Source organism: Mandrillus leucophaeus, unplaced genomic scaffold (assembly GCF_000951045.1).
Source record: "Mandrillus leucophaeus isolate KB7577 unplaced genomic scaffold, Mleu.le_1.0 Scaffold387, whole genome shotgun sequence".
In the NCBI taxonomy this organism is placed as follows: domain Eukaryota; kingdom Metazoa; phylum Chordata; class Mammalia; order Primates; family Cercopithecidae; genus Mandrillus; species Mandrillus leucophaeus.
This window is the reverse complement of record NW_012104109.1, coordinates 2,196,725-2,214,230: the sequence shown is the minus strand read 5'-3', so window position 1 is coordinate 2,214,230 and position 17,506 is coordinate 2,196,725. Positions and strand designations below refer to the sequence as shown.

General features: G+C 38.6%; 1 protein-coding gene across 4 annotated transcripts in view; it reads left to right on the top strand.

The window, feature by feature from the left end:
- DIAPH3 (diaphanous-related formin 3) overlaps positions 1-14,656 on the top strand; it is a 519,652-nt gene extending 504,996 nt beyond the window's left edge. For all 4 annotated transcript variants that reach the window (XM_011990882.1, XM_011990885.1, XM_011990884.1 and 1 more), the window contains one exon: positions 13,395-14,656. In XM_011990882.1, the coding sequence (XP_011846272.1) occupies positions 13,395-13,657 (263 nt within the window). In that variant the 3' untranslated portion in view covers positions 13,658-14,656. The remainder of the gene's footprint in view (positions 1-13,394) is intronic.
- Positions 14,657-17,506: the final 2,850 nt, after the last annotated feature.

Genomic DNA, 17,506 nt, shown 5'->3' with positions numbered 1-17,506 from the left:
CCTCCTTGTCCATTTACCTGCCGTCAGCACCTTCTTTAGCTTACCAAGGGTACTGTACTCTAATTTCTTTCTTTTCTGCCCTCTGTATGGTACATTTCTAGTCTTTGTGTTTTGTGTTACCATAGAGACAGGAGGTGCTCCAAAGCCCAAAATCCCGAGAAAGCAGACTGGAAGCAGGTCTTTGAGGAAACAGTCCCTGTGGACAAGAGAAGCCTGAGGCAAGAATCTACGGCAGTAAACGGGAAGAGGGGGATTGTGTGGCCCAATCTGATTGTGTGTCGACAGTCTCAGAAAGCACAAGCTCTGCCAATGCTGTGTTAAAACTGAGTTGTTTACTGAAACCAATTTTACAGAGACCTCAGTGCAGCCTGGGATTTCATAGGAATCAAACTTGGTGTTTTATTTGCAAAAAAATAACTGAAGTGACATTGACCTATTCCTTTTACTATTTTCCTCATTAAAAGGGAGCAGCTTCTGAGAAAGGTCCTCTTTGACTGACTTATTTTGCTGATCAAAAATCTCACCTTTAAAATAAAGGTTCATATTCTTCGACTCAGCAAAAACCATCAGAATTGAACCTGACGTTTGAGTGCAGGAGACTCTACAACCAGCACCCAAATCATTGATCCAAATATGCTAGTTATAGAAATAAGTAGTTTCTATTTATCCTAAGTTGTCATGTAGTCATGTACTCCCTTCATATTTTAGATAACTTACAGCTTTTAAATGTTTCTCTGTATTTAATGAATTGTTATGTTTCCTACTATATTAACTCACGTCATACTTTTTAATATTTTTATTTAGGAGGAGGCTTCTGAAAGATTTAAAAATAATATAGATTTTTGTTTCTCTTGTCTTTTTCTTAGAGATGTGATGTGAGGTCCTGTAGGGGAAGTGGGAAGAAGAGAAAAATGAAAAATTTAACAACAAAATAATGTGAAATAGAATTTAAACGAACAGATGTTTTCTGAATTACCTTTAAAACCAATTTCTTTTTTGGAATGGGAAAAGATCCATGCTCACGGTGTTTGCTGGACATTTTTTCACAGATCTAGCAGTCTAAGCAGGGAAGACTTCAGAGAAATTCAGAGAACATCAATATTTCTTCCTAGGTTATCTGCACAAAATTGTCCTTTGAAGGAAGAAGGCCACTTGTCTGTAAATCTGTAAATAGAAATAAGGATGAGTAGGGCTCTCTCACTTTCCTCAAACTGACAGTAGGAGGCAGTAGTGTACTAGCCTGAGTACTCTCTTTAGGGTAATGTCTATGACTCATGCCAGATTTCTCTTTTTCACTCATTTTCTAGAAATACATGAAACTAAAATCTTAGAAATCATTTCAGATTTCATAATGAAGCTTGGTACCGTCAATCTAGTACAAGATAATGCTGCTATGCTATGAATAGAACAATAAAAAGAGGCCAGTCTATCAGTTTCTCATAGTGGCAACACTTGAACCTAACCCCCACATAGGTCTTGATCCAATATGAATAGGAGAATAGCATGGAATAAAGGTCAATCTCATTTTGAAAGGAAGGAGAATTAGATTTAATAAATTAGATCCTCCTGATTTTCATTTATTTACTAAAACATGTATAGAACTAGTAAGTAAAAGTAGAAGAGTCTCTGAACGGTAACCCAGTCTCCCCATGCCTAGATGGCTGGATAAACAGATGCCAAAACATAGACGGTAGCAACAGTAGGCTTGTCATTATTAGCATTCAAATTTTGTGAGTATATTTTTAAACTTTAGCCTTTGTCTATTTCGCCATTCACAGAAGCTACCTAAATCAAAATTATCTAGAAATGTGTAACTGCTCCTTCCTCTTTATATGAAACAAAATCACAATGAAGTGCTAAATATTGGAACAATTCATTTTCACTTGATTGTTTATCATATATACATATTCAACTCAAAATAATGTATAGGTAATAGCACTGTGAAAAACTCCAGGTTCTAGATCTGTGCTGTCTAATATGGTAGACAATAGCCAAGTGTGGCTCCCTTTTTTTTTTTTTCAGAGATGGAGTCTCGCTCTGTCACCCAGGCTGGAGTGCAGTGGTGCAATCTCGGCTCACTGCAAGCTCTGCCTCCCGGGTTCACGCCATTCTCCTGCCTCAGCCTCCCAAGTAGCTGGGAATACAGGCACCAGCCACCACACCCGGCTAATTTTTTTTGTATTTTTTTTCAGTAAAGACGGGGTTTCACCATGTTAGCTAGGATGGTCTCGATTTCCTGACCTCATGATCCACCCTCCTCGGCCTCCCAAAGTGCTGGGATTTCAGGCCTGAGCCACCGCGCCTGGCCCAGGTGTGGCTCTTAAGCTCCTGAAATGTAGCTGGTCCGAATAGAGATCTGCTATAAGTATGAAATACACATTTGATTGTGAAGACTTAGTACAAAAAAATGCCAAAGATATCATTAATATATTTTTGCTATATCTATGTCAAAGTGAGAATATTTGACATTGGGTTAAATACAACACTTTATTAAAACTAATTTCACCTGATTTTTTTTTTCAATGTTTAATGTGGCTTCTAGACATTTTTACCTTGCGTGTATAGCCCATTTTTGTCATTCTCATTAAATTTCTATTGGACAGTTCCATTCTAGACTCAATGTTGAGTCCTCAAAGGACCCAAAAGCATAAAAAATGCACAATAAACCAAAAATGATATGTCATCAGCTGTATCTGGGTAGTATTACCCCAAAGTGTTTCTTTTTTTTTTTTTTTAAGGTTTAGTTTAAAACATTAAGTGAAACAAAATGATAAAATCATGCCATGCTTAGGTTTAGTCACTCAATAAATAAATTATCAAGCCCTTGTTATGAGGCAGGCACTATGCTAGGGCTTGGGAATACACCAGTGAATAAAACAAAGATACCTACCTTCATGGAGCTTATGTTCTAGCAAGTTAGGTCACAGTTAGATGGATATGAATTAGATTTCTTACTACTTGAACATATGTTTAGACATGGCTAATGTAGTATATATGTAGTAATAGGCCAGAGAGAAGTAAAGGAACATTTCTTTTCTTTTTTTTTTTTTTTTGAGACAGAGTTTCGCTCTTCTTGCCCAGGCTGGAGTGCAATGGCACTATCTCGGCTCGCTGCAACCTCCACCTCCCAGGTTCAAGCAATTCTCCTGCCTCAGCCACCTGAGTAGCTGGGATTACAGGCATGCACTACCACGCCCAGCTAATCTTATATTTTTAGTAGAGACAGGGTTTCTCCATGTTAAGGCTGGTCTCGAACTCGTGACCTCAGGTGATCCGCCCACCTTGGCCTCCCAAAGTGCTAGAATTACAGGCATGAGCCACCACGCCCAGCCGTAAAGGAACGTTTCTATGTATATAGTCATACATAAAATTATTTTATTATAAAATGGTTATAAACACAAATGTATCCCAGGATTGAATTTTCTAATGAATAAAAACATTATTTTAAGCAGATTCTTATTAAATGCATACCAAAAATCAACCTGAAGTATTAAGTCTACATGGAAATTTTTTAAGAGTCTATGAACATATAATCGTATTGTTTTACAGTACTGGACACCCTAATTGGCTTCAGGTTTTCCCCAGAATTTTGAACTACTAAGCGAATATTGTTTTGCATGTTCATTATAGAAATGACAGGATCTTAAATGTTTCAAAAACTTCGCACCTAGGATGGTGGGCTAAACCCTCATTAAATTAACTAATAAACTGACTTAACCATAATTTCAACTCATGATCACTGAAGGAACAGTTGAAGAAACTATAGCTGTTTGGCTTGGAGAAGAAAAGATTGAGAAAATATAGTATCTGTCTTCAAATATTTGAAGGGCTGGTGGGTGGAAGAGGAATGGGATTTAATACAGCTCTAATGGAAAAAATCAACAGAGCCAGTGACTAAGATTTCAGGGAAACAAACACTGGATAAATCTAAGGTAAAACATGTAATTATTAGAGCTGACCAAAGGTAGAATATATTGCCTGATGAGATTGTGAGGCAATGACTCGAGGTCTTCAAACTGAGGCTGGAGAGCCACTTGATAGGATGCTAACTAAATGTAATTCAAGCATTGGCTAGGTGGTTCCACCAAGTAACAAGGGGTCTTTCCATTTGATTCTACATTACATGATTCTGCGAATCAAAATGAAATGAAACAGAAATAGCATAAGTTATTCAGAAGAAATACCTGTACATTCAAAATGTCTAATAAATGTTGAAGAAGTATAAGAAATAAAGGAATACACTTAAAAGCACACTATGTGATGAGACTTAGAAATGGCTTCAGAAATATGTTCTAGTCCTAAAGGATTTTAAAATAGTTAGCTAGTTAGTTTCTAACACAGCTCCCAAGTTATTAGCACTCGGAATCAACCTCTCCCCAGCCTCTTCATCCTGGGGAAGTGTTCTTTCCATTTCACAGCATGTCTATTTGCCATGGCCTAATCATATGTCCTGAAACCATGAGGGCCAATGATCTGGACTCAATTTGCCAGAGGCAAATAGCAAAGCCTACGTGGCCTTGGCAGTTCATGGACTTCTCTAAACCTCAATTTCCTTATCTATAAAATGGGCTTGTTGATACCTGCACTTTGGGATTGTTGTAAAAGTTTTAAAATAGCATGTACAGCGCAGGCACAGTGGCTCACACCTGTAATTCCAGCACTTTGGGAAACTGAGGCAGGAGAATCACTTGGGACTAGGAGTTCTAGGTGAACATAGCAAGACCCCGTCTCGATTTTTAAAATTTTTAAGTTGCCAGACATGGTGATGCTTGCCTGTATTCCTAGCTACTCCGAAGGCCAAGACAGGAGGATACCTTGAGCCCATGAGTTCGAGGCTACAATGAGCCATCATGGCACCACTGCACTCCAGCCTGAGCAAGTGACAGAGCCAGACCCTGTCTCTAAAAACAAAACAAAAAAAGATAGCATGTAAAATGTTTATCAGGTATGTCATATGTGTTTAATAAGTATACTGTCAAGCCATACCCCTGTATTATTTCTCTGCCGTCTCCCTCGTGAACCACCAGATCAACTGACGAAATTACTTCCAACCTGGCATCTATTAGCTGACAAGCCACTACATACTTTAGAAATATTTATTTAATATCTGCCAAGCCACCTCCAGGTGACCACAAGTGTATAGTAGTCTGAGACAGCTGTCAATAACTGAGAGCATGACTGATAAACAGATGCTATGGTTGGTTTCAGTCTGTTAGTATGAAGAGCATGAAAGCGTGGTTTGAGAATGTGTTATTTGAAGTAGTAGTAGGGCATATGTAGGAATGTTTAGGGAGGCCATGGTGGATACAGTATTGGAGCTCTGTTGTCAGGGCTGGAAATGTAGATATGAGTCTTCTTCCTAGAGGAAATGATTGAAGCTGTGAGATCTTGATGGAGAGAAGGTAGAAAGGGCAGAAAAGTGGGCCAAGGATGTAACTGTGAGAAATGGCCGCATTGAGAGTTATGATTGTTTGGTAGAGGTTGGGAAGGTAGAACAAATTACCAAAAAAAGATTTAAAATGAATCATCAAAAAGTAGAAGAGCAAGCACGGTCAAGGGCCATATCATGATAGAGCACATTAACCAGGAGTCTGAGGACTTAGTTTTATCTCTGGCTCTGCCCGAAAGTTATCTCTGCTTTCTCAATTTTATGTCAAACAAGGTAAATATACCCATATTACCTATCTCACAGGGCTGTTATAAGAATCACATAAGTGGATACACAGGGAAACTGTTTGCAAACTATAGAATAACCATATATAAAGATAATATGATCATATCTGTATTATTCCATAATAATGTTCAAAGTCACAAATAACATCTACATTGACTTCTAACACCAGCTACATGAAGTTAAGCCAGATTTCACAGGTAACAGTCCTCTAAAAGATTGCCTTCACTTCAGTACCAGCTGCAGATTTGAGGGTCCCTAGGTTACCCTCACTTTGATCACTTGACTACAAATTCAGTGCTTCCTACTACCCTCTCAAATTCAATAATTTGCTAGAATGACAGAATTCAGGAAAGTACTATACTTACTGTTACAGCTTTATTATAGCAAAAGAATACAAATCAGAAGTAGCCAAAGGAGAGACACATGAAGCCCCTATTGTCCTCAGAGATGCATCACCCTCCCTGCACATTGATGTGTAAGGATGCACAGGGGATTACCAACCAAAAAACTCACCTGAATATCAGTGTCTTGAGTTTGCACTGAGGCTTTGTTACTTAGGCACAATTAGTTGAATCATCACCCACATGATTGAGCTGAAGCTCCTGTACCCATCTCCTGCTCAGAAATCAGGCTGATAATCATTTGGCTCAAAACCCCAACCCTCTAATCACATGATTGGTCTTTCTGACTTGGGTAACCCCCATCCTGGGTCATTCATTACTATAAACTATCTAGGGGCCCAACATGATTAAAAAATTCCAAGGCTTTAGAGGCCACTTCCCAGGGACTGGGACAAAGACCAGCTGAATTCTTTATTACACACATTCCAAAACATTGCAAATGTAAGAGGAAAAAGAGGCATGAGTAAATGCAATTGAGTTTAGGAGTTTTGATGCTTTGGGTAATATTGTAAGAAGCAATTTCAATAGAGAGGTATGGAGGAAAGCCAAATTAGAATTGCTAAGAATTGAGGGGAGAGATGAAAAAGAAGAAAGCAGATATGGAGAAAAGTATCCAACTTAGGTAGCATATTACAAATCAGGAAGATAAGCAGTCAAACAGAAGAGTTTACTTTACTATTCTCTTAAAAGGCTGAACCTATCCTGGGTGTTGTGTGCACAGAGCCTGTGTCATCTTGAACTTCCTTCTAGCCCTACACTCAATTAGAAAAACTCAGCATAGGAAACTGTGAAATGGCAGTGCTGTCTTCGAATTTTATTTAAAGGATAGTGATACAGAACGAGAATGAATAGAAGTTTACATATGAGTTTCTGCAAAGAAAGTTCTTCATCAATTGTCTCCTCTATTCAAAGATATCATTATCTTCTGCTTTGCCTACTGTGTTTAGATAGGGAGAGTATTGTTTTGTTTAGTTGTTTGTTTTTACTTAATTGGTTTTAATAAGTGTTTCTGGCACCCCTAAAAGATTTTAACTATATGCAAAATGATCTTTTGCTCTTTGAATTATTTTTATATATTTTCAATACATAAGATAAACAGCAAAATGAAAGCAAGGAAAGACAATTATTTATAACATCAGTAAATCAACGGTAAGGAAAACCACAGGGATATGGGCTGCTGGCGGCCACCACTAACTTCCGTTACTGCATAGATTAAAAACATATATTTGTCACACACTTTACTATCATGTAGACCCAGTGGTGCTTTAAAATTGTATTTATGGGTGATTCTTTTTCCTTCACCAAAGTAAAGCCATTGCTGGGGTGAAACAAAACAGCTACTTAGTAGGTCAAAGTAATAGTTAGAAGCAAAAGGTAAAGAATTGTGAGGAGAGACCAAATTTCAGGAACACAGAATAGATGCAGTCAATTTATAGACACCAGAGTTCTACATTCTTCTTCCTGTCAAAGCTGCCACAGACTCACCATTGACCACAAAAGACAGGAGCTCAATTTTATATTTCATCTGAGAGTTGGCACTCCTAAGAAGCCAGTGCCCATTAGAACCACAATGTGAGGGGGGATCAATACTGACTTAAAAGGAATAATGCCTCTTTCTGAACCATAACTGATATTTCCTGCAGCAGAGAAGTCTTCCCCAAGGGCTGTCTGCCAGGGCCTTAGTTAGCCTTACCTTCTTAGCTCAAGAAGCATAACAACTATTGGTTGAAATATTTCCTCATTTAGATGCCAAGTTGCATATATTCATATATATATATATTCATATATATATATTCATATATATATATATATATAATTTTTTTGTCAGCAACTTTCCTAGTTTGCTGTGTCTTTTGTGTTTCTCAAGAAGCAATGGAAATGTTAGCACAGGATGATTGAGTTTTTTTAAGCTTTCTTTGTCATCCAAATCTACGCTCTGCCAAAGGTCATGTGGGACCCAACACTAGATGTAGCTTAAGGCCTTTATTCTCATTTTTAAGTCCAGTGGGTATCAGTATTTAAGAGGCATTCAACTCTCCAACAACGTTCAACTTTTAGTTCGGTTTCAAAGAAAAAGCTGTGGTGGGTCTCTAGATTTAATTCTTATAGTAAGAATCCTATGAAGAATTACATTGAAATGAGTAAGTATTCCTATCTTAAAGGAAAATAGCATGTATTCTCATCGTGTTTATTTCCACAGAAACACAAATACAAGATGTGTGGATTGCATTTTCATAGTGAATTGGTACTAAGAATAGCAGCTGGTTCTTTGCCTACCAGTACTACAATCAACAGTGGCCCTGAATATTGGCAGTAGTCCTAGATATATTGTACATAGAGATCAATTGTAGTATCTTAAACAGAAAAAAAAAAAAAAAAGGCCTATGATTCAATTTGTAAAATAATAAAAGAAACTCCTCGCCTTGAAGAATTAATCATCCCACTTTGCCTTAATATTTTTAGTTTCCATTTAAAAGTGTGTGTGGTGAAGGTTTGAGTTGAGAAAAAGAAATGTTTGTCTTTTTATTGATACCCCAGCCTTACCTTTCATTGAGTCCATATGTCCTAGGTATCATCTTGCATTTGTAACTAACTTCATATGAGAAGAATGGGCCCACCTGCCTCAAATTACAATTTATTTATGCCTCTGAGCACCTAGATCGAGTATAGATTTTTCTCCAACTTACAGGGCTGTGGGATCACTCTGTTGTTTGCACATCAACCATTTAGAAACACCACATGTTTTTGCATGGAATTTAGGTCTCCAGCCCACACAAAGCCACCAATAACAAACTTCTAAAATAATGGTAATAACAGAAGACACCTGGCCTTGACACATTATAATAAGATTTCTGTGTAAGAGTGAATTTCTGGGGTCAGCGGGCACAGTGGCTCACACCTGTAATCCCAGCACTTTGCGAGGCTGAGGCGGGTAGATAGCTTATCCCCAGCCTGGCAACAAAGCCAGGCTTAAACAAAGTGAACTTCCAACTTGAGCACTTCCTCTTCCTGCACTATCTCTAATTATAGTGGGATAGGCAACCTTCTGTCCAGCTTCGTTTACCTGTTTTGCAGTTTAAGATCTGACTTGCTCAGTTCTACAGTTTTGGTGTCCCATGGCTGGAGACAAAGCAAAAAGAAGGTGAGGACCAGAATGGGGGCTGTTGGGGTGCTGAGAGCTAATGTGAGGGCTGGGAGTGAAGAGTTGTTAACTAGGAATTTCTAACAAAGCTATAAACATCCTTTAAAAAACTCTTGTGCACTTTTCTATTTCTTCAGTGGTCTTAGGAATGGCCTCTCCTTTTTATACTGTTTTGTCTGTTGCTTCTCATGAAAGATTCCTCACCTGAAACCACAGAGGAGATAAATACCATCGTAGTTTTTCTCTTATCATTTTGTCCCTAAAGCAAGCCCACAGCTATTTTGAGTTTTCTCAGAAGGATAGAAATGGTTTTGCCTGCCTTGGCCCATCCAATATTATTTACCTAAGTCTCCAAAGAAGTTCAAAGACCAAACACTAAAAGAAAAACTCAGGCAATGCTTGGATCTGGTATAGATCAAGGAGTACTAAGACATTCAAATAGATATGCAGTCCTTGTTTTTGGCAGCATGCAGTTCATTAGCGACCTTGACAAGAACTGTTTGAGAAGAGTAAAGGGTCAAAAGCATGATTGGAGTGGGTTCAAGAGAAAAATAGGGAGAGAGAAATTGAGAGAGTAAGTATGGGCAATTCTTTCAAGGTATTTTGCTATAAAGGGAGCCAAGAATTTAGATAGCTGGAGCAGGATGTGGAGACAAATAGAGATCCCCCCACCTCCTAAATTTATGATTATTAGAGCTTCTCTGCTGTGGGGAATGAGCACCTGGAGAAAGAAACCTTTACAATGCAGCAGAGAGAGGGCAAAGCAGCCAGAGGGATGTCCTTGAATAGACAAGCAAAAATCACATCCATCACTCACCTTGAGGGCTGTCCTCAGAGGGGAGCTTGGAAGGTTGATTCATCCTAATAGGAGGGGCAGATGTATGTGTGTACAGTAGGCAGATAATAGGTGTTGGGGAACAGGTGAGACATGTGCAGGGGCTCCTTCTCATCGCCTCTATGAATGAGTTAAATGAGAAAGAGGGAGGACATGTTGGAAGTTTGGAAGAGTGGGGAAGGTGTGAGATAGTTGTCCAGGAGAATGGAAGAGTGAATGGACTAGGGAATTGTAGTGGGTTAAAGGTCGTGCTTTCGAAGTTCATAGGCATGAATCTAAGTGAGACCAGGAAAGAAATGGAGGATGTGTGTGACCTTGGGCATACTGTGTTACGGTAGTTTACATGGGTGTACTATCTGCTTTACAAAACTGTTGCGAGAATTCAGTGTGTCAGAAGGCATTTTGAAGTATAAGTACAGGACACCATTATTATGACTTAGCTTTGAATTACTTAGCACTTTCCTTTGGCAAAAAGGTTTTCAGATTTCTTGAAGACAGCCTCAGTATCTCTAGAGACAGCATTTGGCGTCAACCACTGATTTACTCAGTAACTAAGTCTAAGCAAATGACTTAACCTTCTTTCGCTTTTACCCCTCAATCTATATGCTGAGGGTGGTAATGTTTGAAGTGCAACAAATGCTTTATACATAAAAGTACTATATAAATACAGGTGATTCATAAGATGGTATGTGTGTATGAGTTTTGTGTGTATGTGTGTTTGTGCGTGTGTGCGTGTGTATATATATATAAAGTTGTAATAATTTGCCTACCAAGTTCAGTATTTCTCTGAAGGAAAACCACTGACTTTAAAAATTCTGATTAGAAACTTTCCTTCTTGCTTTCATTTAAGAAAGAAATTAACGGCATTACTATTCAAACTAATGCTTATCTTGTGTCATAGATTGTGGAAATAATTTCTTTACCCAACACGTATTTATTGAGCACCTACTGTGCACCAGCGACATTGTAGGCACTAAAGCTATAGCAATATTTAAAACAATGTCCCTACTTTCTTGGAGTTCATACATGCGCACGCACATACACACATACACATTTCATATTCCAGACCCATATTTTGGCTAATTTAATTTCTTCTTTGCCATTTGACATTTAACTAGAGTTGTCCAATAGCAGAATAAACTGGTTTGTTGGAGATACCATCATGATGGAGTGGTTTGCAAGAAATCAAATAAGCAAAGATAGGAACATTTTGGGGAAGGAGCAGTAAGCTGGCCAACATTCTACATTTAGCTACAAATGCAGTTTTCAAGCATTCTTTGGGACAGAAGTGTGGGTGCTAGAAAAGGATGTGGTCATAGGAACTGCAGGAATACCACATCTACTGTGCTCTTTCCAGCAAACACAATATGTACATTATAAGCTACAGAGCATACACTCCTTTAAGAGAAAAATCACTGCTCTATTAGATTTTGATTTTTGAGTAACAATTGCCCACCTGATATAGAAGGTGAAAGAAAAAGTGTATTTATTTTCTTCCAGCAGCTAAAAGGTGATCATACTTCTAAAATTTGTTGAGATTGTCCAAGAAAGTGTGTAAAATCCTCATCCATCACTGGAAGCCCCTGGTCAGGAAATGACAGTGCAGTAAATATCTTCAGCAGCCACCTTTTAGTGTACAAGCTGTTTTCAGTTGGAATTTTCAGCACTCACATAAAACACACTGTCATGAGTGACTGCTTGTGCTCCAAAGTCATTACTATTGGGACAATGGAACATCTCTCAGAGAATAACCAAAAAACTTTAAATGTCATGTCAGGTTTGTTGAAGCCATTTTCAAGTCCCGTTCAAGGTTACATGAATATTGAGGTTGTCTGTTTTTTATAAGTCACCATTATCATCACTTACCAATAAAAGGATATATGTGTATATGTATATATGGACATGCATATATGTATAGATGTGTATATACTTGACAATTACATATAACATTCTGGTTTGCTGGGAAGTTTTATTTGTTTGCTTGCCAAGTTCATTATTTCTTTTTTTTTTTTTTTTTTTTTTTTGAGACGGAGTTTCACTCTTGTTCTCTTGTTGCCCAGGCTGGAGTATAATGGCACGATCTTGGCTCACCACAACCTCCACCTCCCAGGTTCAAGTGATTCTCCTGCCTCAGCCTCTCGAGTAGCTGGTATTACAGGCATGCGCCACCACGCCCAGCTAATTTTGTATTTTTAGTAGAGATGGAGTTTCTCCATGTTGGTCAGGCTGGTCTCGAACTCCCGACCTAAAGGTAATCCACCTGCCTCGGCCTCCCAAAGTGATGGGACTACAGGTGTGAGCCACTGCGCCTAGCCAAGTTCATTATTTCTTTAAAGGAAAATAATTGACTTTTTAAATTCTTTTTTTTTTTTTTTAGACGGAGTCTCACTCTGTCGCCCAAGCTGGAGTGCAGTGGCGCGATCTCGGCTCACTGCGAGCTCCACCTCCCGGGTTCATGCCAGTCTCCTGTCTCAGCCTCCTGAATAGCTGGGACTATAGGCGCCTGCCACCATGCCCGGATAATTTTTTTTGTATTTTTAGTAGAGATGGGGTTTCACTGTGTTAGCCAGGATGGTCTCAATTTCCTGACCTTGTGATCCACCCATCTCGGCCTCCCAAAATGCTGGGATTACAGGTGTGAGCCACCACACCTGACCCTTAAATTCTTAATAGAAACTTTTCTTCTTGATTTCATTCAAAAAGGAAATTAATCTCATTATTATTCAAGCTAATGTTTATCTTGTGTCACAGAGTGTGGAAATTATTTATCCAACAAATATTTATTGAGGACCTAGTTTGCACCAGGGCCATTTTAGGCCCTAAAGTTACAGCAGTAGTTAAAATAATGTCCCTACTGTCTTAGAGCACACATTCTAGTAAGACAGACAATGGACAAGTGAGCAAATATATGATGTGTCCAGCCATCATCAGTCCTGTGAAGGAAAACATGACAGGGAAGGATAGAGCATTGCAAAGGGCAAATGCTATTTTGGATGGGTGGCTAGAGAAGTCCTCTCTTTTTAGGTAGTGTTTGAACAGAGACCTGAAAGAAATATGGGACCAGGCCCTGATAATAACCACGTGACAGGCATGTCAAGCATAAAGGAAGAAGGAAATGGACATTAGTGCTAATGAAATGGTTGGCTGTTATATTTTAGTTTATTCTTAAAACCCCGTGTGATTACTTTAAACCCGTCTTACTCTGTTAAATGTTTCTTTGTTCAGTCTATGTAAGAAGACTACTTATTTATTGAGAATAATTACTTTAAATGTGTTTTATAATGTGCACAGTCCTTGGTTTTCATGGTGATAAGTTTTATGTTTCTTTTTTCCTTACTGTAGAAAATCAGAAAGTGCAGTTGACAGAAGGGTCACGTTCACACCACAATATCAATTGCAACTCAACAAGGACTCCAGTCGCCAAGGAGCTTAATTATAATCTAGACACTCATACGTCTACCGGGAGGATCAAGGCAGTTGAGAAGAAGGAAGCCTGTAATGTAGAAAGCAACAGAAAAAAGGAAACAGAACTTCTTGGCTCTTTTTCTAAAAATGAATCAGTTCCCGAAGTTGAAGCCCTGCTGGCAAGATTACGAGCTTTATAAGTTAAACTGGTTTAAAAAAAAATGATTAAGCCAAATATAAAGCCATGCTCTAAACTATAACACTTGAAAAAATTGCTTTTATGTAAGTGACTTTATATAGTTTTAAATTATGACATATATTAGAAAAATAAAGCTAAATATATGATTGCAATGCTTTTTCTGTGTACTGGAGGTTTTGGTTTATTCAAGATTGTAATGGGCTGTAATGCTTTTTTTTTTTTTGTCTCCTGGTATTCCTCTGTTCTATATTTGGTGGTTAAATTATACATATTGCTTTAGAGAGCAGGTAGGTGGCCATGTGTTCAGCAGTGTGTCCTTAAGAAAATACCATCTTTCTAAGCCACTGGAATTTTTACTTTACTATTTTTAATCCATTAACGGATGTCAAGTCATCAACCTCAAGTCTTTACATATCCATGTATATTCCATATATATTGTTTATATAGGCCCAGGTTTCTCCCTAATTAGGATCTATATACTACCAGCACAAGATCAAAAACATGTAATTGAATACATTAGGGCTATATATGTAAGGAAATGACTGGTGACCTCATTATCATCATTGTTGAATTTGTGTTAAGTAGACCCTCTAGGGGACCATAAAGCAATACAGCACATAACGAAAAAAGATGCAATAAGAACGTATGCACTCTCTTTGCCAAATGCATGTGCTTTTGTGTAACGTGGATATAAACAGTATTGCAGTGCTGCCGAAACTCTTGGTCTTAGCTAAGAGAGTATTTTTCCCTTGTAATTATGACTCTGAGATAAAATTGCCATTTTGAAATTTCCAAAGTAACAACATTTTTTTATTTTATGAATAAACTTGGAATTGCAATTTCTCTGATCTGACAATCAATAACTTTAACAAAGATCTAAATAAGTGTGTCAAGGAAAGTTATCCTATGCAAATGTAGTATTACCTCATTTGGGCATCATTGCTCTGTTAATTCTATATCAAAGAAAATAAACTTGCTACTTGCACTAAATGAAAAAAAATGCTTTCTTTTGTCTCTTTTTTTGAAAACATATTCTGTGGATAAGCTGGGAATAGCCTGTGCTATGCAGTCTGTCTAAGCATCTATTTTGCTTTATTACATGTAATAAGTAAGTGACTGTTCTTTTACCTTCAGTTAAAAAGCAGTTATATGGAACTAGTCAGGCAAGGTCTATTGCTTTTTATTTCCTTAAGTTGCCACCTCCTTTCAGCTCCAAGTTAATAAAGTTAATTAATTAGAACTATGAACTAGGCCCTGTTTATAGACATTGGAGAATAGAGCATTCTCTATAGCCAGTGTAGGAGTAAATGTGAAGCTGTATGTATTGCTGAAGTGCGCATTTTACCCTCCAGTTGCAATTCCTGTTTTTCTGAAAACAAACCTTAAAAATCAAGAAAAGTGAAGGACATTTACACATTTAAGCTGACAGCACCCCTAACAGCAAGGCAGGATTGTTTTGTTTAGGAAAGAATTTAAATGAAAGAACTCTGACTCTCAGTTCTTAATGTGATTTTGCAGACTTGGGTTTTTCAGAAAGAAAACTTAAATTCAACTGGATAGTTTGGATACACCAGGAAGCAGGTAAACACTCTGGAAACTTAGGACCAGGGAGCAGCCACAGGGAAGAAGAAGCCTGGCAAGTAAAGGAAAGTAAAGATGACGGAGACTCCCGGGGCAGAGGAAGGCAGGGAAGTCCAGTAAAGGAACAGTCAAGCTCCAGAGCATCTGTCTGCAGGGGCTGAGGACAACTTTCAAGCAAGAGGGCCAGGAGCCCAAGGCTAGCAGAGTATCAGAAGCAGCTGGCCACCCGCAGGTCAGCAGCCAACACTCCCTCTCCCTTGATGACAGCAGCTGGCTCCAAAAGGGACCATAGCTGTGGAAAGGAAACCTCTAAACCACTGATAAAGGTGAGTACCAACTCAAGGAACAGATCATTTGGAGTTACTTTACTTGGTAGATGCTCCTTCAGCAATGGGCTAGAGGTATGATTAGGGTTTTTAAATGCATAATATTTCCTTAGCCAAACCATAGCAATGACATTAAATTTGAGGGCAGCCATTAAGGTACAAGTTTATTTTTTTGAATAAGCAGTTTGTTCATTTGAATGAGCCAGTATGATTATTAATTTTTTTTTTTTTTTTTGAGATGGAGTCTGTCGCCCAGGCTGGAGTGCAATGGTGCAATCTCCGCTCACTGCAAGCTCCACCTCCCGGGTTCACACCATTCTCCTGCCTCAGCCTCCCGAGTAGCTGGGACTACAGGCGCCTGCCACCACGTCCGGCTAATTTTTTTGTATTTTTAGTAGAGACGGGGTTTCACCTTGTTAGCCAGAATGGTCTCAATCTCCTGACCTTGTGTTCTGCCCGCCTCAGCCTCCCAAAGTGCTGGGATTACAGACATGAGCCACCATGCCCAGCCAATGATTAATTTTATGTGTCAACTTGACTGGGCCAAAGGATGCCCCAGACAAGCCGTACAACTTTATTTCTGGGGGTACCTGTAAGGGTGTTTCTAGAAGAGATGTGCATTTTCATCCATAGACTGAATAAAGAAGATAGCCCTGCCACTGTAGGTGGGCATCATCCAGTCTCCTGAGGGCCAGAATAGAACAGAAAGTGGAGGAAGGGCAAATTTGCACACTCTACTTGAGTTAGGATATCATCTCCTGCCCTTGCTCATCGGCCTTCCTGGTTCTTGGACCTTTGAACTCAGACTAGGATTTACATCACGGGCTTTTCTGCTTCTCAGGCCTTTGAGCTTGGACTGGCATTACACCTTCAGCTGGCGGGTAGCAGATGGTGGGACTTCTCAGCTTCCAAAATCACCTGGTCCAATCCCTCATAATAAACCGTGTGCTCTCCTTCTTCTCTCTCTGTCTTTTGACTGTCTCTCTTTCTCTAAGTTGTGTGTGTGTGTGTGTGTGTGTGTGTGTGTGTGTGTGTGTGTGTGTGTCTTGACAAGGATGTTCCATCCAGGCCAATGACAAACCCCATGATATGGTTTGGCTGTGTCCCCACCCAAATCTCATCTTGAACTGTAGCTCCCATAATTCCCATGTGTCATGGGAGGGGACCTGGTGGGAGGTCTTTCCCATGCTGTTCTCGTGATAGTGAATAAGTCTCATGAGATCTGATGGTTTATAAAGGGGAGTTCCCCTGCACAAGCTCTCTCTTGCCTGTTGCCATGTAAGACATCCCTTGCTCTTCTGCCATGATTGTGAGGCCATGTGGAACTGTGAGTCCATTAAACCTCTTTCCTTTATAAATTACCCAGTTTTGGTTATATTTTTATTAACAGAGTGAGAATAGAGTAATAAACCCCTGATCCCAGAAAGATCATTGTGCCCTTTCTCATGTTAGTGTAGAGAATTTGGCTAGAACACAGACAACTGGGTGGTCATTGTGTTGTTCTAGATCAATGACCCACTGCTAACAAGTTTTCCCCAACAAATATTTAAAGTAACTTAAAAATAATGGAAGTAATCTCATTACATGAGCTTATATCTCCTTTATTGTTAACATATTTGCATATTTAAACAAAATATATCAAAGACACCTAGTTTTTATATGTGGAAGTGGGTATTTCAATAATTCATATCAAAATTTTCTGGTAAATCTAAAAAACACAATTTACAACAAGTTGCTCCAAAAGTCTTTTAATTGTTAACATACTATTTATTCAAGAACAAGAACTATTAATGACATTAAAATACTAGTTTACCCATAAGTGATCATTTCCTGGGTGATTCATTTTTATTTTAAAATATGATAATCTGAAATAGATCTGCATTTAGCTAGAAACTAAATTATTTAGGCTATAACATACATTTGTGCTAGATTTCCTCTGATTA